General features: G+C 35.3%; 1 protein-coding gene across 2 annotated transcripts in view; it reads right to left on the bottom strand.

The window, feature by feature from the left end:
- Positions 1–25,410, bottom strand: part of Sec24AB (Protein transport protein Sec24AB) — a 298,277-nt gene that overhangs the window by 108,259 nt on the left and 164,608 nt on the right. For both annotated transcript variants that reach the window (XM_090378021.1, XM_090378020.1), the window contains 4 exons: positions 24,456–24,522; positions 12,102–12,266; positions 11,872–11,927; positions 9,382–9,483 (listed from right to left, as the gene is read on the bottom strand). In XM_090378021.1, coding sequence (XP_090234147.1) covers positions 9,382–9,483; positions 11,872–11,927; positions 12,102–12,266; positions 24,456–24,522 — 390 coding nt within the window. The remainder of the gene's footprint in view (positions 1–9,381; positions 9,484–11,871; positions 11,928–12,101; positions 12,267–24,455; positions 24,523–25,410) is intronic.

A 25,410-nucleotide genomic window follows, 5' to 3' on the forward strand; every position in this document is an offset into this window, starting at 1 on the left:
TATCTAAAAGCAAGCAGAAGTCCTTGGTTCTATGTTAAAACAGTGGAAGTTACATGAAGCAGGAACCAAAATTACAGTATATCAAAAATTGTTCTCAAAATATTTTGTTATGGAAGATGGTATGTGTTTCTATAAAGATATTAGTAATCTTCTGAATGATCCAGGCAATGAACACAATCCTATTGAATGGCATTTATTTATTGATGCTTCAAAATTAAGTTTAAAAGCAGTTTTGCTGCACAATGGAAATACATCCCCACCAGTTCCTCTAGTTCATGAAGTTGGCTTGAATGAAACATATGAAAATATATCTAAGATCCTGAGTGGAATAAAATATCATGATTTTGCTGCTTGGAATGTCTGTGGTGATTGGATTATTCACTGGTCTTGGGAAGTTCACAAAATACTGTTATTTTCTACATTTGAGAAACAGCCATGCAACAGAAAAACATTGTGCAGTAGTGAAAAAGGGGGAAGGAATTTTTACCACGGAGGAGTTATTTATTTGTTATTTGGTTTTTTTTTTAGGAGCATTAGCAACTAAGGCCATATTGCTCCGGGGATATGCGGTGGTCATTCCCTGACCTTTCCGCATCCTCCGTATTTGGTGGTCACGGGCTCGAACCCCGGTCTAATCAAGAAGCGTGTGCTACGCACTGCTGCTCCTGCCCACCTGGCTACGGAGGCACCCCACGGAGGAGTAATATAAAATATGTTCTACTGGTTGAACCAAAAAAGAATTTTGTTATGGCTCTGGATAAAGAATGAACTGTATTCTGCTACGGAAGTGTTTCCCAATTTAACAGATGCAAAACTGAAACAGAATTTTCACCAGGACTTATACTCCGAAATAATGAACTAGTAACTCGGCAATCGTTTAAAGCAGTTGTGCATGGATTTCTTGGAAAAAGGAAAGGAAATAATTATGAATCCATACTGTTAACTTTACTGCAATGTTATAAGAATATCGGTTGCCAAATATCTTTGAAAATTGATTTTCTTCATTCCAGTCTCAGTTTTTTCCCTCGAAATTTGGGATATGTAATTGACGAGCAAGGGGAATGCTTTCATCAGGACATATCCACAATGGAAAAGCAGTGCCAAGGTTGCTGGGATACTGCCATGATGAAAGATTAATTACTGGTTTCTCAAGGGAGAAAAAGCAAAATGGACTATTAGAAAAATTAAGTGGTAAACATTTCTAAACAAACTTACATTTGTAGTACATTGTTTCATTAAAGTATTTTAAAATAAATAAAATTACTTTTTAAGATGGCATAGGTATTAATGTATAATATTCAAAATTGGTTGTCCATTACGTTTCTAAAATTTCATTATATTATTCAATGGGAGACATGGTAGAAACATAATTTTGGTATTTTTGGAATAAGAATCAATTTCTTTTAGAATCTGCAACTTCTGTTCTGGAGGTACAAAAAAAACCTTTTCTTTGTTGGCCAGCATTATTAATCATTTCATACTATGACTGCCACTAGTTAAATCCAGGAAATATATATAATCTTATCTTGAAAGCTGAGTATTGTTGACAATCAGAACAAGAGAAACAGACTTATTTGAGAAACCTTGATGGTGAAATGAACCAATTCACTGTTGATCAGAGGTAGAGAAAAAAAAAAAATTTTTTTTTTTTCAATAATGGATCTCATATACTCAATATTCAACTATTCCCATAAGTCTGCTTCTGTCTGATTGAGGATGAGCTATTCATCTCAATGTTAAACCAGCTCAATCAGACGTTACAGCATTGTTACTTTTATTCTATTTTAATGCCTGTTATTTTGTTTATTATGAATCCTCCATGTTGGAGGCTATGAACCTCTAGCCTTATGTCCATGAAGAGAAACCTTGAAATTTTTAGCATCTCTGTATTCTGATAAAGTCTCTCTCTCTCTCTCTCTCTCTCTCTCTCTCTCTCTCTCTCTCTCTCTCTCTCTCTCTCTCTCTCACACACACACACAAAACAAATAAGGCAGACAGGTTAGGTTTGTTAAAAGTTTACTTTTAAGTTTTCTTTACCCTGATGAAAAATTACCCAAAGATATGCAATTAAGGAACTGATGATGGATATACAAAGTTGTAACTATTTGTACAGATAAGAGACTATCAAACTGGGAGGTAGAAAGATGCATAACATCATTGGGCAAAAGTAGAGATGGCATTTCCAGTCTTTGGAAGGTATTCATTAGTATACAGGAGGAAGAGTAGGTCAAAGAAAATTCTTGAGAAACTGGAACATTAGTTGATAAGTTAGAAGAAAGAAAGCCATTTACCATCACACACAAAGCAGTCAGAGAAAACTAGATATCCATGTGCAAAAAACAGAGGGTATGCCATAAAGTGAAAGCATGTTTAGAAGACATGTATACCAAACATGATCAAAACCCTCACAAACATTGAGAGCAACTGCTTGAGTTTTCTCGTGTTTCCCAGAGTTACCATAACAGGATCCAAAATATCAGCAATGAATCAATATTTATGGAATCCATACAGACAATCATTAATCAAATGGAAGGTTTCAAGTTAGTAAGAGTTGACAGTAAATTAATTTATTATTATTCTTTTATTGGAAAAATAAATACATGGACATGCAATATCAATTAATGCCAGAACAGGAGGATTTACATAATACTTACTGAGTTCAGTTGCAAAATCAAGCACAGTAACATTTCTTTACCTTAATGCATATATTACATTTTCTTAACTTGAAATAATATGAAATATTTTTGGAAAAAATTGAAGTAAATATGACAGGGTGGCATATGGAAGGAAGAGATTTATTAACCATTTTAGGAATTGGCCAGTTATTAGTAAATTTACAAGCAAGAGTAAAAGTACCCAGTGGAAAAAGCAAATGTAAAAGACAACACAAACTGAAGTTAACTCTGGAGCACAAGTTTTACAAGTGGAGAAATGCCAATGGACCTACAGACTTCTCAGTATGAAAACTCTCCAGGAAATCTTTTAATAACAACTTTTATCAGAAGACCAAAGGGACACTGAATGCACAGCTGCCAACTTTTTGACTTTCAAAAAGTTAGAAATCATAAGCAATAGGAAAATTAAGCTTTTTTCCAGACTGTAACAGAAATTACATTTCACGGATAACAAACATTTTATACAAAAAATATAGCCATATGATTGTTTACCAGAACAGGATGTTTTCAAATATTAGTATACCTAGGAGTTTTCTGTCTGTAAAGTTCTGTTGAATATTCTATTAGACATTAACTGATTTTTATTGGAAAAATATTGGCAGTGGTCACAGTGTACAGACGTGGGATATAATTAAAGATATAATTATCATCAGGGGTAAAGGAAAGGGTTTATGCTTTGGCAAAGGTGACTACAGTGGTTTCAAACAGTTTTTAAATTTTGTACAGTGGGATCAACTGATGATGTTACCAACAGCAAATTGTAAGTGGGAAGCATTCGAGGAATTAATTGTGGAAGCTACTAAAAGTTTCATACTTATTAAGAAATGTTGTTCAAGGTTTAAGCCTAAATGGTTGTCAAATTAATTAATGAGACTCATGGCAGAGAAGAAAAATGCATGGGATGCATATAAATTATCAGGCGACACAGAAGCCTATGGCAGATATAAGCTAGTCTGTAATCAAGTCACAAAGAAGGTTAGGCAGGTGAAGGCAGATTACGTAAAATCTTTGGCAAAGGATGCTAAGAAAAACAGCAAGGATGTGCAAATGTATCCCTAATTCAACAAAGGGGGGTCGAAGGGTGACACGAGTAATTACAGACCAGTTAGTTTAACTTCTGTTCCGGGTAAAACTTGTATAAACTCTAAAAGGAAGGGGATGAATCTGATTGGTCCACTTGATATTGATGGTTCGACTGTTGATGATCCTGCTCAGACAGCAAACAAACGAGTATTTTGCATTCACACATGAGGAATTAAGGTTTGAAAATGCCAGAAGGTTATCAAATTGTAGCAGGGTGCTTAATGATTTTGTAATAACTGAGAGCAAAGTGGAGGAGAAATTGTTGAAGTTAAACATAAGAAAGGCACCTGGGGTGGGTGGGATCTAACCAGTTATATTAGAGGCGGCAGCAAAGGAAGTAAGCAAACCCTTAGCCATAATTATGAGACCTTGGACTCAGGGTAGGTCCCCATGGACTAGATATGTGCAAATGTATACCTAATTCACAAAGGGGGGATCGAAGGGTGACACGAGTAATTACAGACCAGTTAGTTTAACTTCTGTTCCGGGTAAAATAATGGAGTCACTGGTTAAAGATGCATTCCAGGATCATCTAGACAAGACTGCAGATATACATTGGATTGAAGGGCTACGTTTGAATTTTCAACGTTGGCATAACAATTAAAAGAAATAAACTGCTTTATTCAAACCAGAAGAGAGGATCTTGAACAGACGTCTGCATAAGTGGAGTTAACATGCCTCAAGTTATCATCTTGCTTGGTCTATTTAGGGCTGCTTTCATCACAGTCTGCAATTCAGTTTTGTTTTTTTTTTTTTTTCCTTGGGGAGTTCATTAACTTGTCTTCTTTTCAAATTTTTTTCAGATCATGAACTACGCAACATGAGAGCCACTTGCTAGTGACTGCTTCTACCTTTTCAATTTGGTAAATCTGAAAAGTACTAATATCGCTATTCAGACCTCTTCTAACCTCTCTTTAAACAGACTTGTCAAAGTTCGTCACTGTTCTACCAGTCTACAAAAGTGTATACACATGCTTTGAAATCTTTTTTTTTTTTCAGTGACATGCATCAATTGAAACTGTTTAAATCGATCTTTCCTTTTTAGAACAGCAATTCTTCTAGATCAGTTTCTTAACCTTTTTTCCATGGAGGAAACCCCAAAAATAATTTTTCATACCCATTTAAACCTCTACCTATGAAAATATTTACAGTCCCGATATCAAAATAAACTTTGCTCAACCCTGAATCAGTCATTTGGGGTCAATTCAACTCGGACAAAATTTCAGCTATTTGTGTCATCTACTCCATCCACATAGCTGACTCCTAACAGCTGTTTCTGAAAATGTTTTCTTTGAATTCTCTGCAAAAAATTCTAGAAATGTCTGATAATTATTGTACAATTAGAAAAATTTCATGATTAAGTTAAACCTAATTATATGCACATGTTGACTGACATGCATCATGTTCAGTTATTGATTTTTATATATGTAATTTTTTCTGTTTTGGTTAATTTTTATGTTAAACCCCTAGCATGTCACTGTAATGGGTATTGCATCAGGCATCCATATAACTATTCACTGAATGCAATAAAGATAGCAAGTTCACTTCACTGCCACACAGTCCTCAGGTTGGTAACGCACTGACTTCATGACAATGATGCACCATCTGGAATCAAACTGTTGATACATGCACTTCATGTTTCATGCTGTGAGTGCTCCTGTTACTGTTAAGCTGGTGTCTAATCACAGCATTCGTTAAAGCACAGTTTTTAAAATTGCATTCACTAGCCAACAGGTCTAAAGGGAGTTTTAATTTGCAATAATTAATTAAAAATGTTTTTAATACAGAACATGGATTTTTCATAGTTGTGTTCAGTAAAAATTGAAAATATAGGTAGCATCAAAATCACAGCATTCGTTAAAGCACAGTTTTTAAATTTGCATTCACTAGCCAACAGGTCTAAAGGGAGTTTTAATTTGCAATAATTAATTAAAAATGTTTTTAATACAGAACATGGATTTTTCATAGTTGTGTTCAGTAAAAATTGAAAATATAGGTAGCATCAAAAAAATTAACAAGTTGGAATTTTTTCTGTCTATATTTCAAATTTTCATGTGCACAGAGGAATTTCAAACTGTTGCACACCTAACTCAGGACTAAACATCAAAATAAAGATCACATCCAGAGTCAATATAAGGTTTACATTCAGTTTGACACTTGGGCTTTTTTCCTTTTTGCACAAATATTGAATTTTTGACAAACGCACTCAGTTCTTTCTCAACAGACAGTAAGTCTATTTTTTCCTTGCTTTTGTTTGTCAGACATGAGAAAGCATGTGCACAGAGATAAAAAAGTTGAAAACTGGAGTAAGATGTTCACTGCTTTCACTGAGTTCATAGAATATTCTTTTTCTCATTGAAATACAAAACATGTCAGGCAACACTTCACTGAATTTTATCTTCATAGTTCAACTGCGCTGTAGTTCAGTCAGTTGTTCTTGTAGACTGAGTAAATTTTATGAATTTGATGAGAACTCCGAGTTCCTGACCCAGTCACATCTTTCTGATGAAAAGAAGGAAAGTACTAGTCAAGCTTTTCTGTCAGTGATTCCAAATGACTGTTAATTAATGGAATGACTTCATTATAAGCTGCCTGATTCTGAACCTGAAGTAGGAGCAGAACCATTTCAATATTTCCACTTGCAGGGATGTTTCCCCAAATCTTTTTGGCGCCTCCGTAGCCAGGTGGGAAGGAGCAGCAGTGCGCAGCACACGCTTCTTGATTAGACCGGGGTTTGAGCCCGTCACCACCAAATACGGATGATGCGGAAAGGTCAGGAAATGGCCACCGCATATCCCGGAGCAATATGGCCCAAGCTGCTAATGCTCCTAAAAACCAAAACAACAAACAACATCCCCAAATCTTGAGTTTAATTTTAAACGCAAGAAATTTATTTGTGGAAGTTAGAATGTTTTCTTTTGGGCCCTGCATGGTGGTGTTTAAGTGCTGATAAATATCTGCTAAGTATGCTAGTTCTGGCAGCCATTCTTCAAGGAAGTCAGAAAAACTGACTGGCTTCATTATTACTTTGAAGCTGCGACATTTGAGCTGCAAGAGCATTACTTGCTCTTGCAGCTCAAATGGTCAAATGTCACATGGCTTTTTGCATATTTTCACACAGCCTTTACAAGCATGCTGTGACTTAAGAAGGCACTGCTTTAAACAACTGACCACGTTCACTACAATCAAGAACTTGTTTTAAATCCTCCCCAATAGTTTTTGAAACAAGAAGGTCCCAGTTGAAGAAGCAGCAAGTTATGACATCAGGGCTTTTACTTCTTTAATGGGTGTAACAAGCCTTTTACTGAGCTGGTCATTGAGGTGCTCCCTCTTTGATCAGCTGAGTAAAAGTCAGTTCAAATTGTAAAAATCTTGTTTCTCGGTAAAGGTCAGTAAAAGCGTTCTGGCCTTTGGTTCTTTCTGGCAGTTCTTAACAAATAAAATTTTCTATTATTTCACCTTCGTTTTCAAATTGCAACACTGTGCTTTACTCATGCCTTTATGCCTGTTGACTCATCGACCTGGAAAACAAGGTTTTTTTTTTTTTTTTTTTCCCCCCAGAGACTTCTTCAATGTCATGTGACATATCATCCACATGCTTACTAAAGTATCATTAAAAACAAACTCCAATTTCATTTACGGCCTCTCTAACTATCACTGTTTTCACTATTATGCTTTCAGCTTATATACTTTTTAAAAAAAAAATTAACTTTCTGAAAATGAAGTCATTTTGGGACATCTGGCATTTCAAATGTTGCTGAAATACTTCAGGTTTCCATAATAAGCTTAAATATCCAAAATTCTACAAGTAATCAGGTTAGATTGGAGTTAGATCAGAATGTGTACTTGTCTGCAGTTCTTCCCAGATACAACAGGAAGGATTGCGTGCTGAAAGCCTTGTGGATTAACTCGACTTGAAGGACTCTGTAAAGGTTTTTGGAGGGAAAAATTAAGTGTGTCCTGTTGCTCCACTTGTAGGTAAAAAGAACCTATTTTGCAGAGAGAGGATTCACTTGAATAAAAGTGGTGCAAGAAGTTTTTCACTATCACTTAGGGTACCTTAAAGGTTCGGGGAAACTAATAGTACTTATAGCTACTGTTAAGGAGGTACAAGGGTAATTCTTTAAGGCAATCTAGTTGGGGGAACAAATGTAATCTTGGAAGCAATGATTAAGAGTGCAATACAGGGACATTTTGTTAGAAATGGCATTCTAAAGAACACGCAACACAATTTTGTTAGGGGAAAATTAGGGTTAACAAACCTGGTTAGTTATTTTGACACAGTTACTCATGAGCTGGATGTACGGAATAATTTCAACATGGCTTATTTGAATTTTAGCAAGGCATTTGACTAGGTGTCTCACGAGAGGTTACTGTATAAGCTGGAACATGTTGGGGTTGAAGGCATGACTAAGATGGATAACAGGGTGGCTGCATGGCAGGAGGCAGAGGTTTGTGATTAATGAATACTCATCATACTGGTATAATGTCAGAGGTGAGGTCCTCCAAGGATTTGTTTTTGGATCACTGTTGTTCCCAATTTTCATAAACAACATCAACAAGGGAATAGAGGGTGTGATTTTAAAATTTGCATATCATGTAAAGTTTGGAAGAGTCATTAATGACCAGTACCAAGCAACAGTCCTTCAGGCTTCAAGGAGGTTCAGAAAAGTGACATCTATGTTTTAATGGAATAAAATGTAAGGTTTACACTTGATGAATATGAACCCAAAAATAACTTATACGATTGGTGGGGATGAATTAAAAACAGAAGAAGAAAAGGATCCGGGAGTTATGATATGGACCAATATCAAGCTCTCTGAGCAGTTTAAACAGGAGACCAGGAAAGGCCACGGTGTCCTAGCAATGATTTATGAAGCAATAGCCTGTAAAGATGGGGAGGTCTCCTACTGTATAAGGCAATTGTAAGACAGCAGTTTGAATACATATGGAGACCTAATCTGAAAAACGGCCACTGAGCTTCTTGAAAGGATCCAAAGATGGACAACACTGTGAAATCTGCAAAAGGGCAACCACATGAGGAAAGACTTCAATTATGCAGGCTGAGAGTTTGGCAACCGAGAAGGAAACTGAGGTCTGTAAGGCTCTGAGAGGGAATAGTAAAATGAATGAAGGCAAAATTCAGTATTATAAAGGATTCCAGAACTAGGGGCCATATATTCAAATTGTGGTAAATGCAGAATGGACTATATGAAGTTTTCTTTTAGCTGGAAAGTTGTCTACCAGAATAAGTTATCTCCATGGGTAGTTAAGGCTGACAGTTTGAAGAAATTCAAAGGTCGTAGTTACCTGGATAGTTACCTATGTGAGGAGGCAATCACATAATTAATCTATTTTGTAATTATTGTTGATTATTATTATTCTGTTTTAATTTTTTTGGGGGGGAAATCTGCAGCTTCCTACACTATATGGTTAATACTAATCTGACATACAAAGGTTGTTCAAAATAGAAATGTGTTTTGACATTAGAGTTATACAACGATGATGGATACATATATGAATATAACACTAAAACAGATTTGCAATATTCTATATAATTAAGTTTTTAATGGTTTTACTAATATATAATGAATTATAATGAAAAAGATGTAATTATACTTACCATTAATTTATAAGCCGCTTGAAGAGCTGCACCCAGAGCACTATCAGTATCTCCATTCGTACTAAATCTCTTTGGTAAGTCACTCAGCAAATCTTTAATTAACTGAATTCAGAAAGGGAAAAAAAAAATGTCAAAATCGGGCATTTTTTTTTAAAATGTTTGTTCAAGTATTCAACTGCCATTTGATAAACAAATATGCATCAAACAGTACCCAAATGATGTACCATGACATATATGCATCCTTAAGCAGTCAATAAGTGCAGTAAAAACAAAAGCATACGAAATCACACAACTCTCAATACTGATGCACTATCACTATCTCCATGCCCTATTTACAACAATGGTTGGTATTTAATTATCATAAACAGCATAGTCTAGGTGATATAAAGCCATATACTTAGTACACAGATTTATTTGTTTTTTGCTTGTGTTGAGATTATGTAGTTTAGCATATTTTTAGGAAAAAAAAGAAAAGTAAAATGTTGCTTTTGCTGTATTTTATTATTATTAGCTACATTGTGCAAGGAAGCCTGAGGCTTACGCTGCACCAGCCAAAAAAAAAAAAAAAAAATTCTCCGAGTTACCCAGAGAGAGAAGGGAATTGCCAAAAAAAATTATATCCAGTTCAGGACCTTGGGTATGCCAAGCCCATACTCACCAGATGTGACCTTTTAGCTCAGACCTTTTAAAAGAGCTCACAGCTCAGACCTTTTAAAATAGCACACAAAAAAGAGAATTTAACAAAAAAGACTGAGTCAGATGTAACATAACTGCAATTGACCTTAATGTTTTTAAGTCTTTTTATGTTGTAGCTATCAAAAACTGGCTTTGATAGCTACAGCATAAAAATTTTCATAAGTCAGTGCCATCATTCAAAAACACAAAACTTGCCCAGAGCATGCATGTGATTGTAGTAGGTTTAATGATATCGTACCAAGCTTGCATTAACCATACAAGATGTCAAAATTTTGTAATAAACTAATGTTTATTTTTATTCACAAGACTGATACACAATTTATATATAAAATAAAAAAACTAGAATTTATACAAATTTCCCATATATACAAATCACACTGTTCCTCTGCTAAAGGGGAACTATATGCTCTATCTTAATGAGATCCCACTGTCTAATGCTTCTTATTAGTGATGTGTCTTCCCCTATTAAATAGCAGAGAGTAAAGTTCTCTAGTCTCGTATCTTCGAAAAGTGAACAGTGCCAGATTCTAAAGTCTGGTTAAGATTGACAGATATTCTAATAGATAAATGAATATGTTGTAAGGGCAATAGTAATGGAAAAAAGTCAGAAATTCTATCATAATCACAATTCTATCAAATTGTGGTTCTGTCAGAAAAAATAAGTGCACATTGGAGAAGATAATGGGCTCACTGAGATCACTGACACCACATATCTTTGTGAAATGAATTGTGTACAACCCCTGGCTTGTAGCCATGAAGGGTGTCACGTACTGCATATGCCTTGTCTATGCAATAAGGGAGGTTTTTTTTTTATTGGGGAAGGGGGCTGGTCAATTTGTTTGACTTTTGTGATCCACTCATATATAGATAAGGTAAAAGTCGGTTTAAGTTTGTTATTTGGTTTTTAGGAGCATTAGCACCTAAGGCCATATTGCTCCGGGAATATGCAGTGGTCATTCCCTTGACCTTTCCGCATCCTCCGTATTTGGTGGTGACAGGCTCGAACCCCGGTCTAATCAAGAAGTGTGCGCTACGCACTGCTGCTCCTTCCCACCTGGCTACAGAGGCACCAATCGGTTTAAGTAAATTTGGGGATGAGGCAGAGGGAACATTTATGAAACAATGATTTTTAAATACATCAAACAGACAACAAGAAAGACCCAGCTACTTAATATAATGTGGTCTTGGCAATCCTTTCTCTCCAGTCAAAAATACATGCTATTTACATTACCTCCAGTCATAGTTGGCAAAGAAGAGGCTGGTTGGTTGGACTTCGATTTTATTGGTGCAAAAGCAACCAAGGCTACGGTGCACCATGACTATGCCATAAAAATACAGATGAATAAAAGATATATTGTAACCTTATAGAAAGGTTACAACTCAAAAAACAGTAAATACATGGCAAAAAAAAATTATAATACTCTAGAGAGAGGGCCTCAGTTAGTAGTGATCCAAATTAGGGTTTCACAAGCTTTGTAGACATGCAAAGCCCCCCACATCAGAAAGGGGAAAAAAAAATTCTATAGCCTTAATTTAAAGAAAAAAAAAAAGGCTCCAGAACGTTTTCCAGACACGTAGCACAGTTTGAAAAAGGCTGATCCAGATGCCTCCAAGAGCATTATCAACAGGTTCAGTCCAGCAGATTATCAAGTGACCATTTTGCAAAAACTGTTTTAAAACTGAACCCACAAAATGTAAAGGAAACTGGGCCTATTAAGAACCTATTAATATCAACACAAGAAAAAGTAATGAGAAATCTAATTAAATTTTATAATACTAATTAATAGCACTTACTGCCTTGCATTCTTGCAGATTAACTAGCAGGTTATCCGGAGAAGGCAAAAAGATATCTGCAAAAAATTTCACATTTAATATGAAAGAAAGGAATATAACTGATTGTTTAATATTCAACCACATCAAAAGCCATAATAATTAGTAATAAAGTAAACACAAGAAATAAATTAACAAAATAAATTACTAAAAAAATAGTTTATATAAATAAATTAACAGTATCAATAACTGACCTTCTATATCAGATACAATCAGCATATGAGGCTGATTAAGACCTTCTCCAAGATTATAAAAATGAACACTTCCATCAAATGTGATGAAACCTATTTGTGTCCTTGCATCTCCTGGTAGATTATCTATTTCTGTTAAGAGGGATTTGCAAAATGACTCAAGATATCCTGTAAAAAAAAAATGAGAATAACACATTTTATAATTCCCAAAATTACCAACTGAAAAGTCTTAGCACTTTAGAAAAATAAGCACAGCTGTAATTATATTTAACACAAAGCACTGGGTGATTTCTACCCATAAAAATCAGGCTAATTAAATCGTGGGAATGGGACATCAACTGCAAGTATATATCAATTTCTATTTTATAAGCTAAATATAGGACATTGTGTGCAGCAACAGTTTTCCAAATCTCAGCAACACAGCATGTTGTGCCATATTTTACACACATATCATAAAATATCATGTTTACAAAACAAAATAATATCCAAAGGAGAGACGTGTTTTTTTTTTTTTTTGTTTGTTTTTTTTTTTTTTTTTTGCAAAACAAATTCATTTTGATTTGGTGAAAAGTTAGTCTCCCACTAAACTAATGGATAACAACCGGGTTCTCCAGATACAACTATGTTTAAGTTACAGTTAGATAACATTGCTCCAAATTTGAGCTTCCTTATTATTCGCTATGATTCCTTTTGCTTCAAAGGTGGTACACTTGTGCATATGTCCATTCTAATAATTGATGTCAGAGACTTAGTAATTTGTAATTTCCTCTTTTCGATCTTATTTGGCTGAAAATTTCTCTGCCACATTCTGTCAAATTCATCTGTTGCCTATATCATTCTCCCAACTCAAGTAATCATTTGAAACTTGACTTTCTCCAGTCCAACTTTCCTAACAGTGAGGTAATTTTCCTTGGTTGATTTTAATGTTCACAACTCCAGCTGGCTTCCATTTCTTAGTCACACAGACTTTGCTGGTCAAGAGCTGAGGCTTTTGCAAGTACTAATGACCTGACACAGATTGTTCATTTATTTACAATAAAATCCTAACCACACAGCCAATAATCTTGATCTTTTTCTGCAAACAACCCTTTTAATTGCATGGTCGAAGTAAGTGGTCTCCTAGGCACCTCAGATCACAACCCGGTGATGGTGTTCTGGCCATTGTCAACCTTGTATTGTTTGGAATTACAAGAATGCAAAATGGAATGATGAGCCCTGTTTCTTTTCTTGGGCCAGATTACTGGTACAAATCTTCTGGTTTCAACGTTTGCTCAGATTGCGTCAGTGAAATTTTTCTTGTAGGGATGAAATCCTTTATTCCACACTCCACCTTAAAATCTCATCCTTTATATAAACCTTGCTTTTCCAATAAATGTGCTAAGGCTGTTCAAGATAAGAATATTGCATATCATAATTGGCTTGTATACTTCAAGATCATTTTCTTCCAACCAAAGCTCGCAACAATTGCGAAGCAGTTATAAGTTGAAACTAGATTTTGAACAGTCTAAGATTAGAAAACTTGCTTCTTGTCCAAATGGTAGTAAAGCATTCTGGTATTTTTCTAAAGCTACTGGCCACAACCTCTGCTCATCTCTGTTCCCACCTCTGTAAAAACCAGAAGGTTCTATTGCCACTTCAGCCAAATATAAAGCTGACCTGCTGGCATCGTACTTTTCTTCCAACTCTTGTATTGATGACCTTGGTAAACCACCTCTTACAATTCCCAGTACACTCCATTCAATGCATCCTGTTGTCTTCCATCAAAAGAATGTCAGAAAATTTTTGAACAAACAAACTCCAGGTCCTGATGGTATTTCTCCACTTGTTCTTAAAACCTGTGCTCCTGAACTTACTCCTGTTCTGTGTCACCTTTTTTCTCTTTCTTATTCCAAAGGTGGTTTCCCTTGGAAATTTGCTCATATCCAGCCAGTTCCTAAAAAGCATGGCAAAACCTGCCCATCCAATTATCGTGCCACTGCACTTACTTCTACTCTTTCTGAAGTAATGGAGAGATCAATTAACCCAAGCACGGTACTAAGTACTATAGGTTCTAATACCTCTCATGTTTGGGGGTTCACATAAAAAAAAAAAAAAAAATTAACCGCCAACTAAAACTATCTAGTAACCTTCCATCTGACCAATGATTGCCAGTATGTATTCAGCAATGTAGATCCACCAGTGATATTTTGGCTTACATTAATCAACTATGGGCAAATTCCATGGAAAAGTTTGGTGAAAATCAAGCAGCTGCTCTTGACATTTGAAAGGCTTTTCGTCATGTCTAGCAAAAAAGGTCTTCTAAACAAGCTTCAATCTTATGGTTCGACAACTGTGTTTAGTAATTGGGTATCCAGTTTTGTCCCTGACTACTCACCACAGATAATGGTAGATAGCTCTGTCTTCTAACCTTTCCAAAGCTCAGTTCTTTATCCCACTCTTTTCCTCCTGTATATTAATGACCTTCTTCCATTGATCAGATATCCAATCCATAGTTTTTCTGATGATAGCACATTGCATTCCACCTTCCTGTTTGAGAAAACTTGCCCTGTACAAACAGCTTCAACTTCTCAAATAGCCACTACCAATTCCTTAAAGGACAATCTCTGGATAATTCTCCAGTGGAGCAGAGATAACTTAGTTGATTTCAATCCTTCTGAAACTCCATACTGTCATATAGCTTGCAAAAAGGATTCTTCTGCTCCTGCACTAATCTTCGATGATATGATTTCTAGGCAAGATCATATATCTCTATTGAAGATCACCCTGACTTCGAATCTCTCTTGGCATAAGCACATTACAAATATTGTTTCCTCTGCATCTAAAAAACTGGGTTTTATCTTTCACCCTCTGCATTACTTTTCTTCCAAACAGCTGTTCATTCTGTACAAATCTGCCCTATCATGGAATATTGTTCCCACCTCTGGGGAACGGTGCCGCCAAAACCTCTCTCAGGCTTCTAGATTCCATTCAAAAGAGAGCAGTTAGGCTAATTAATGACTCATCTCTAACAGCCGCTCCACTTTCTGTTTCAGACTGTTTCTGGGCACTGTTCTTCTGCAGTATCTTCTTTTATCTTCTCAACCTTCAGTCCATGGACTGTACTAAGTATTATAGGTTCTAATACTTCTCATATTTGGGGTTTTCATTAAAAAAAAACTGACCTCTGAGAACAATAAGTTTTTTGGAAAAATGTGCCATCTTTTTGACTTAACATACTAAATTGTCTCCAATAAATAGTTTAATCTTAGTCACATTCATAAGCTTATTTTTAAATTTAGCTAGAGGTTTTGTATTATTTACAACTTAATAAATGAATATATGTAGAAACTCTGTATTGGTGATTTGGCATGAATGTTGTTTCTCATAACTTGTGCTGTAGTGCATGGTAGGGGAAATTCTGGGTTATAATATAATAAAAGTATCTAACTAACACCAACTTACATGATTCGAACTATTGAGACACCTATTTACTACAATAAAAAACTACAATTCCCCTACCATGCACTACAGCACAAGTTACAAGATACAGTATTCACTCAAATCACGATACAAAGGTTCTTAACTTATTACTTTACCAAATAATGGTATGGCATAATATACATAATGTAAGCTTGATATCTAGTACATGTTATTGCTGTATAACTGGTGAATTACAGTAGTATTATTATTGCATTTAAGTACATTAGTTAGGTTTAGTATTCTCAATTATATTGAATTTAAACAGAAATCATGCCAGAGACTAGAGCAGCAAAGCAATGGGCTCAAAGCAACAGGAGTGCTTTGAGCCCACTGTGGCTTAGGAAAATGCTTTGCCTGCATGTGATTTGGAGGAACTGAACAGGGATTCTTCTATGAATCATGGCCTAAAGAAATGTGCTATATGTGTAATGTTTGTGAATCTTTCTGGAACAGGACATGATATAGAGGGAGGATGTCTCTGTGTGTGTGCTCGATGCAGAGTGCGAAGAAATGAGGCACCAACTCAGCACTGTGATGGGCCTATATGAGAGCTTTACTAGTAGGGTGGATGCTTGCTCGGAATGGTATTAAAACGGGGGACCCATCAAACTCTCAGCCGCCCAACTCAATGCCACCAGAGCTCACACTTGAACATCAGGCAACATAGCAGCAACTGCCAGGGCAGAATGTACTGGTCCCACAGGAAGTAGCTATTGTTGTTGAATCTATTGTCAGGGAAATGGGGAAATATATTGTGCAAAAAGGATAGTTGGAATAGAACCACGGTGTCTGCCAGGTGGTAAAAATTTAAAACGTTTTAGAACAGGTATCATCTTTTAAGAGCACAAAATGTGATATTGTTGTACACAGTGGAACTAATGACACTAAGAGTACGAGATCTGCTGATTTACTTTTAAGTAAAGCCAATGTTGAGGAAAAGTTGCAAGTTAGGGTTGAATCTGAAAGGGTTTGCAATTCTGTCCAGGCACGATAGGAGGGAGTATATGATGCCAGCCTTGTCAATCAATTCTTCCCTGGACAGATTTGTACAGGGCTCATGAGGCAGAATTTTTGTCAGCATGGTCTATGCTAGTTAACAGGAGAGCTGCTTCGACAGGGATGGGATACACTTATAAGAAAGGATACAAGGATATTTTCTGATGCTATCAAGGCAGCTTGGGGAGTATATACAGACTAATAGATTAACAATAGTAGCAGGCAGAGGTGAAAATGATTCTTGCACTGTTTCTACTGGAATATGCAGCAGCCCAGAAAGAAAGGTGATAGGGATTTCAAGGTGTGAGTAATCATGGAACAGATAAACACATGGGCTGTGTTAGAGTAACAAAAAGTACGACCAGGTGCATGTATACTTGCATGTACACCAATGCTATGAGCACTGCAAATAAATTTAATTTGAAAGTGCTGGTCAAGTCATCAAATGCAGATATTGGTGGGATATCAGGGATGTCAAATCACTCAGAAACAAGGGATGAAGAATTTGAACGTAGAAAGTACAATGTGTACATAAAGGATAGACAGGATAGAAAGAGTAAGTTATGCTCTTAATTAAGCACATAAAATCTAAGGCAGTGCATCTAGTTGATATGAACAGCCAGTGCGATGTTGAGTCAGTCTGGTGTGACGTAAGCAATGGGAAAGCAAAAATGAGAGTAGGAGTGTGTTATAGACCTAATGACTCTGATGAGTACAATGGACAACTGTACACAGCAATAGTGGTCTTATAGTGGGAGATTTAATGAGGTCTTATAGTGGGAGATTTTAACTTTACAGATATTGACTGGAACTTGTGAGTTGGTCATTCACACACTAGCAAGATTTTTGTGGATTTACTAGATGACTGTTTTCTAGAGCAGCATGTGAGAGAGGCAACAAGAAAAAGTAAATACTCCTGATCTGATTATCAGCAGTGATTGTTCATGCATTAAGAAGCCAGAGAAAAGAACCAATAGGTGACTGTGATCACAGTGTATTGGTGTGGGATTTACTTAAAGGATTTACTTTACGTAACTACCATCAAAGGTAAAGGAAAGGGTTCTTGCTTTCTTAAAGGCAATTAGAGTGGTCTCAGACAGATTTTAAATTCTATATAGTGGGACCAACTGATGATACCATCAGCAAATTCTAAATGGGAAGCAGTCAAGGAAATAATCATAGAAGCTACTAGGCTTTTCATAGCAACTAAGAAATACCATTTAAGACTTTGACCTAAATGGAAGTCAGATGAACTGATGAAACTAGTGGCAGAGAAAAAAAGTGCATAGGAGGCATATAAATTATCAGGTGATACAGAAGCCAATTATAATATAAACTAGTCTACAATCAAGTCACAAACACTATTAGGCAAGCTAAGACAGATTATGAGAAATCCCTGCAAACGATGCAAAGGAAAAGAGCAAAGACACTTTTCTTATGTAAACACTAGAAGGAAGGGGATGACTCACATAGGTCCACTTAATATGGATGATTCAACTGTTCATGATACTGCTCAGGTTACTGACAAGCTGAATAAGTATTTAGCATCTACATTCACACATGAGGAATTCTTTATGGGAGTGGATGCCAGAAATTTATCAAAATCTAACAGGGAGCTAAATGATTTTGTCATAACTAAAGAGTTTCTGCTAAAAGCTTTTCTAGCCATGGATGGACTGTGGTTCGGTCTATGTGTCTTTAAAATTGAATCGTATGAAGAGAATAAAAAGATTTCTATTTTTATTTCAGGGTTATTTTTTCTCCTTGTTACTTTGTCATTTTATTTCATGTTTAAATGGAAATTTACCAAAGTGCTTTTTGTATGTAACCACATCAATAACTTCAATGTCTTGAATTTCTCATTTCCAAATTTTGACTAATGGCCCAAGGAGATGAGAACCAACCTCAGATGCCTTGAAGCAGGACAGCCTGAAACAGATATAATCAGATGGCTCAATGTTAATGATACAATTCTCTAGGCTTTGAAGGAAATTCCAGGAGTTTTCTGGTGCCAGAAAACTCCATGGAGGAGACCCGAAACTATTCTTGAAAACATAAAAAGATACCTTTTTTGACTGTTTACATGAATACACAGGTTGACACCATCTCAACTGTGTCTGAACCTCATAGTTATCACAGCAATATCATTGTCAGTCTACCATATGAAGGTTACATAAAAGTGGCCCTATGCAAGATGATCAATGACTATGTATTCTCCTCATCCCATGTGAAAGGTAGGGCATCTACACTGGAGTAGATATTGTGTTACATGAACTGATGGGTGTGAGTACGGGTTATCAACAAGTCTGGATTTCCTCCAGAGAGCACTTCTACATATGAGAGTACATATATACACCCTAGATCTCTGACATCACTGAAATGGAATCTACTGGGAAAGGCTTGCTGATTTTGCAGGCATCTTTTTGGATGGATTAAAAGAAGTACTAACCTGTTGTTGTTCGGTTTAACGACACAAGGGCTACTAAGGCCAAATTGTGTCTCTTCATCGTTAATTGACAAAAAGTATATTGTTAGAGAAATTACATTATATGCTTCCGTACAAACCAATATGTTTTAGATATAATAAAAGTTCTTCAATATTTGCTTCATTTCCTAAGATGCGAGATAAATCAGGTGATATATTCAATTTAGAGAAAGACTGAAAATTGTTTGACCGGATGGTTGAATCTAAGGGACAATCAACCAGGAAATGACAGACTAAGTTGCGTCTGACAGGATGGGCACTGTGGTGGGCTTTCACCCAATAATAGAAAGAGATGAGTATGGTGAGTGTGTCCAATTCTGAGTCTTGCCAGTACCACTTCCTCTCGTCTGTTTCTTCGGAAGCCAGACAGCCACAGCTTTGGATCTTCTTTTATCTGGTAAAGGTTATTGTTAGGGTCACTTTTCCAGGTCTGTGACCATTTATTGTAGCAGGCTTTGCGTATGACAGACTTAAAATCAGAGAAAGGAACCTGAGGTACTAACCTGTATACATGACTACAAAGAGATAGCATCCTGGACCCCTATGTGAGACCATAGGGTAAGCGCAATAGGGGATGATGCCAAACCACAATGCACCAGAATCACTGACTATGTAAAGATGAAAACCATTATTCGTATGGTATGGCACAGCCAGCACAATTTTCTGATTTTAACCCTATAGAGTCTCAGGATGGAAATACATCTCTCAGGATGCTCTTGAGAGATGTATTTCCAGCTCACCAAAAACTTATCAAATATTTTTTTTTTTTTTTTTTTTTTTTTTTTTTCAGAATATTTTTTTCTGGAAAAACCTGTGCACATTCTGCATTGTCATAGAATGCATAATTGCACAAGCGAGCTTATTTCAGTTGTCATGACATTATTCAAGAATAATGTCATGACTACCTAACAGAATACTGGAAACAAAAATTATCACCATAAACAAATTTTTGTTTATACTCTGGGTGGCCAGATATGGTAAGAAGAGTTTATAGTAGAGACCACAGGTATCTGTGGTCTCTGATACTTAAGTCTTAGATTGTTGTAAGATACATAAATTTTAGATTTCCTCTCAGGTTTCCACATATACACAAATTCTATTCTTAGAAACATTTTTCAAATTATGTAAGGGATTCAGTTAAGGCTAATTTTTAATTGACCCACAACACTAGGACTTTTTAACAGATTTTTAATATTGCACGAACTTCTCAAATATTTTTAGTATTATACATTTCTTCAGAACTGCGTGGTTAGTGTTTCATAAACTGCTTTCCTGCAATGACAGCCTACATCTGCCCATGTTCAGATATCAGCTAAGTCTCACTATTGTGGAGTACACATATTAATCAAAGTTCTAAAAACTCTTAACACTTCAATTGTCCTTTATTTGCTAAGAGTACAACTATTACTTTTGCACAGGTTATTTTATTGAGTACAGGTAGTTCTCGACTTTATGAATTAATTCGTTCCAAGTGCATGCTCGTAAAGCAAAAACTCGTAAAGCGGAAATTTATTTCCCATAGACAATGTTAAAAATAGGTTTTACGTTCTCAACAATGAAATCAGTTAGCTAATTAGTTTATGTTTAAACAATGATTGATTTATAGAATGAAATGAAAATGTAGCCTATAAAATCAAGCCAATTATAATAATAGAGAAATTATTTACGACTTACAAATGTTAAAGAATATTTAATTTTTATCATCATTGACTAAATACACACTCCTTGATCACTCATTATTGGCTCAGCACTCGTTGGTTTGTTGCACAAGGAGTCGTCTTCTTCAGAAATGTTTCAAGAAGCGTTTGTTTCCAAGATAATTTTCTCTTTTAATTATAAATTTCACGATTGCATGCATAAGCATTTTTTAACAGCACACAAATTGCTATTATCACAATTCGCATGGAGTAACAAGTTTACAAAGCTTAAGGGGAAAAAAAAAAAAGGAATGAAAAGAAGATTTAGAAATTTTTTTATGTTTTTTAATACAATTGAATATTTCAGTAAAGGGGAAACACATTGCACCATCACCACAATAACATAAAAAACCACACAATTCCAGCTATCGGTATTTTCGCAAATGCAAGAAGTTTACTACCCATTTATAATTGCTTGCAGTAACAGAAAAGCCCAATAAACCAGAAATTGCAAATTGTTTTTATTGTTTTATGGTCGTGAAATGTGCTTTAGAAAAATATCACGAAGGCATTTAAAATTGATTGTTATAACGGAACATATGATAACGATGAAAGTGGTGTAGTGCATTTTAATGATTTGAATTGGTAACTAATACAATTTACAAACCACACTCACGACCTTTTATATGGCCTTAAGGTCCTGCTCGTGACTTTAAATGATATTTCAGAGAGATAAATAGCTTAGTTATACAGCAAAAATTAACTTCCATGATCTTGAAACGAATTACCAAAAAACATGTGTTATTGGGTACACATTACGATATTTTAACAATACGATGGTGTCTGTAGAACTGATTAATATCATAAAGCAGGATAACACTGTATTCTATAGCTACACATGTGGTTTGGAATGCAGTATTTATGAATGTTTAACATTCATTTTTTGCAATTAATGTTCATATTTTCAATTTTGTTGATACTTGGGGAAAAAACTCGTAAACCCGGGAACTCATAAAGTGAGAACTGCCTTACACGAAAGTATAAATATATATTCAAGTAAAAGACATGTCCAATAATCTGATTCAAAACTTAATCCAGCCTTATTACTTTTTTTTTTTTTTTTTTTTTATGAGAAAATGATTTCCAAGGTGCATGTATTATATTTTTGATAATATCGATGAATCCATTTGTCCATTAAATGTTCTTGGCACATCCAGTTACTTAACTAAAACTTCTGCTTCTTAGTTCTCCAATTCCCTGTGGCATGGGAATTGGAGAACTAAGAGTGTATCAATGAAAGAGGGCTTGAGTGTACCAATGAAAGAGGGCTTCAACATCTTCTTTGATTGATTCTCTTTGTTGTTTCCTGATTAGCATTTCCTATGGATTATGCATTTCCTATAAACTGATCCATGATTGCCTCCTGATTTGTTTTGATTTGCAACACTTGCAATTGTGATATTCCATACTTCTTTGCTATTTTATTTTGTGACAGCTTACTGGCCAAGTCCTTGATAACAGTCACTTGTTCTCTAAGAGTTAAGTCCTACTGACATAACATGGTAAAAATAAAATGCTTAAATTATGTTTTAACTTAAGCATTCAGTGTTCTTGATTCAAAGAAGTGCAACTGACTGTAAGGCTACACACAGCTAATTTACAACATGAGAAATAACCTTGTCACAATAAGCATTTACAGAACATGAAAACATTTAATCCACTACATCTTCAAGAACCAGCAAACTGAAAAACTATTGGTTAATGTAGAATTAAAAGCATAGAAGAATTAAATGTCACTGTATCTGTAAGAAAATAATTAGTCAGTACATTAGTAAAAGTAAACATGTGCATAGACTGGAAAACATAGCATGAATATTATGGTGAATGTAATTGCTGGATAAGTGAAAAGTAAAGAAAAATATATTTTTAGAAAAAAAAAAAACTATTTATTTAACCATTACAAAAGGCATTAGAAAATGCAAAATTCGATTCAGCTTGGGGATACAATAAACTGGACAAATTTGTAATAGAAACATAAGAAACAATTTGCAATCTTTACCTTTTTATGAAAAAAAAACATTATATGCAAAAAAAAAAAAAGTTAAAAAGGTCTGTGATAATCTACAGTATCCTCGATATTATAGTTATGCTTCCAAAACAAAATTAATTAACCCAGTAGAAGTACAAACTGATTTTCATCACAAACAGACATTTTTCACCAAAGAATTTCGGTTTAAATATAAACCAAAGTATCATGTAAAAAAATCAAAAAATGCACTAATGGACAACATTCATGTATCAATTAATTCAACAAATATGGGTCTGTTCAAAAGAGTACCTAGAGTGATGCTATATTGTGAGAATAACCATACTTACACAATGAGCGATTTAATCCAGTTAAAAATGGTGTCCTTCGAAGGCAATACACTTATCTTATAGACAAAGTGTATTGCCTTGGAAGGGCAATTTTCCCACTCTCTGAAACACTTTAAGAAACCCAATTTCAAAATCTCCAACAACTGAGCTACCACATTATTCTTTACTGTTTGCATCATCCAATTAAAGTTCTTTCAAGATTTTTTTCAGTCTAGGAAAGAAAAGTCAGAGCCACATCTGCTGAATATGGGGGTTCCTGAAATTGCAAGTAGCTGTTTGTTGTTTGTTTGGTTTTTAGGAGCATTAGCAACTAGGGCCATATTGCTCCGGGGATATGCGGTGGTCATTCCCTGACCTTTCCGCATCCTCCGTATTTGGTGGTCATGGGCTCGAACCCCAGTCTAATCAAGAAGCATGTGCTATGCACTGCTGCTCCTGCCCACCTGGCTACAGAGGTGCCTTGCAAGTAGCAAAAAATGTGATAGCACGTTATCATGCTGAAGCAACCAGCCTTTTGATTTCCAAATTTTTCAGGGTGGGTTTTTTTTTTTTTTTTTTTAACCACATCACAAAGTGATCTTGGAACTTCAACATAGAATGCTTTAATTGTTTGCCCCTCTGGAGTGTATTCATGAACTATTTTAACAACATGGTGTTCATTTTGCTGCACAACTGCCATCCTGTTTTGGATTGGGGAAAGAAAGAAAGAATCTTCCATTTGAATGACCACTATCTGGTTTCAGGATCATATTCAAACTCATGTTTTGTCTCCAGTTATGTGTTTCAAAAATGTCTTGTTACAAATCAGAAGTGACTTGCTGGAGGTTTTTGCATGGCACAGACTTTGAGGAAACATGCCCCATTTTCAATGTTTTTGTTAATATAGAATGACAATCTGAAAGGAAGATACAAACTTCACTGATTTCAAGAAGTTAATTTTTGGGTTTTTTTTTTTTTTTAAACCAAAGTTCACACTTCAGAGAGAATTTCGTCATATGTTTAGCTCAGGACTAACCACATTGCCGATCATTTTTGACAGACTCCCTACCTCTTTGGAAAGATGGTACTTGTGTAATGGTCCCAATATGCTATTTTAAAGTAAAATATTTCACATTTTTTTCTGGTTTTATAACAAAATTTAATACGTACATTTCATTCAGCACACTGCGACATTTTGTAATATGACAAGATGTGAAAAAGTCTTCATTACTTGCTGATAATAAACTGCTGTAAGGAAGTAAGCTTATTGTAAGGAGATGAAGATGAGATATGTCTAAATACATAAAACTCTGTCATGGTGCCCTCTGCTATTTCTCAACCTTGAACAACAAGCATAATCTAGATACATTTTGAACAGGTCTCATACTTCAAACATTATGAAAACTGAATACTAAATTAACTAACCTGTTTCTGTTGCACTATGAGAAACGTCTAAAACAAAGAGGTAAACAGCTGGTTGAGGAGGCCGCAACTGTAATACAATTTAAAGTTTAATGCCAGATATCTAAAACATATCATGCTTACTCAAGGCTATCATTATTTATTATTTTATTTTATAATTTGTTAAATCAAAACATGCACTACAGTGCATGTATAGGATAAAGGTGCTTATAACAAAAATATGTGTAATAAATTAAGAACTTAGTAGGATTTAAAAAAGGTGAGGAAGAAGAAAAGAAAGTAAGTCTGATTACACTACATCACTTATTGCACCAAGGGAATCTACAAGAACATTAGTTATCAAGGGCATTTTGCAAGTTGCCAAAGTTCAATTTTTAAAATTTAGCAATAAGAGTAACAGAATATAGGATTCTGTGGAAGAGAGTCCTTACATTATGCTGGACATCTACAAGTTTATGACAGTCAATCTTCCCATAGGGATTCCAAACAAAGGGCATTATCAACGATTGGTAGCACAGCAGCTTTATAAAGGCCTGTATATTTCTAATCTTTAGAATGGAAAGTATTCCTCCTAATGAATCTAGTGTTTTTTAAATAATAAATACTTATAACATAGAGCATGGTTGTTGAACCAGCAGCTGCTTTAGAAGATGACTTCCAAGTCTCACTTGCAGATCCAATACAGCAAGATTGGTTAAGTTTATTATGGAATCCAGAAGTTGAAAAAGAGATAGAATGATATCCAGATTTATTGAGAGAAAGAACTCATGGCCTGTGGTTCACTAACAAGTTTACTGAGGGCATGCTGGATTTGAATTTGACAGGATGGTTTTGAAATAGCTATGAAATAGCTGGACATCATCTGCAAACAGCAATTTTAACTGAAGACCTTCAGAAATTGAGAATGCCAGTGACCATGCATTCTCATTTCATGCATGACAAGGAAAATGCTAATGAA

This window comes from Mastigoproctus giganteus, chromosome 7 (genome assembly GCF_048544385.1).
Source record: "Mastigoproctus giganteus isolate SK-2022 chromosome 7, ASM4854438v1, whole genome shotgun sequence".
Classification (NCBI taxonomy): domain Eukaryota; kingdom Metazoa; phylum Arthropoda; class Arachnida; order Uropygi; family Thelyphonidae; genus Mastigoproctus; species Mastigoproctus giganteus.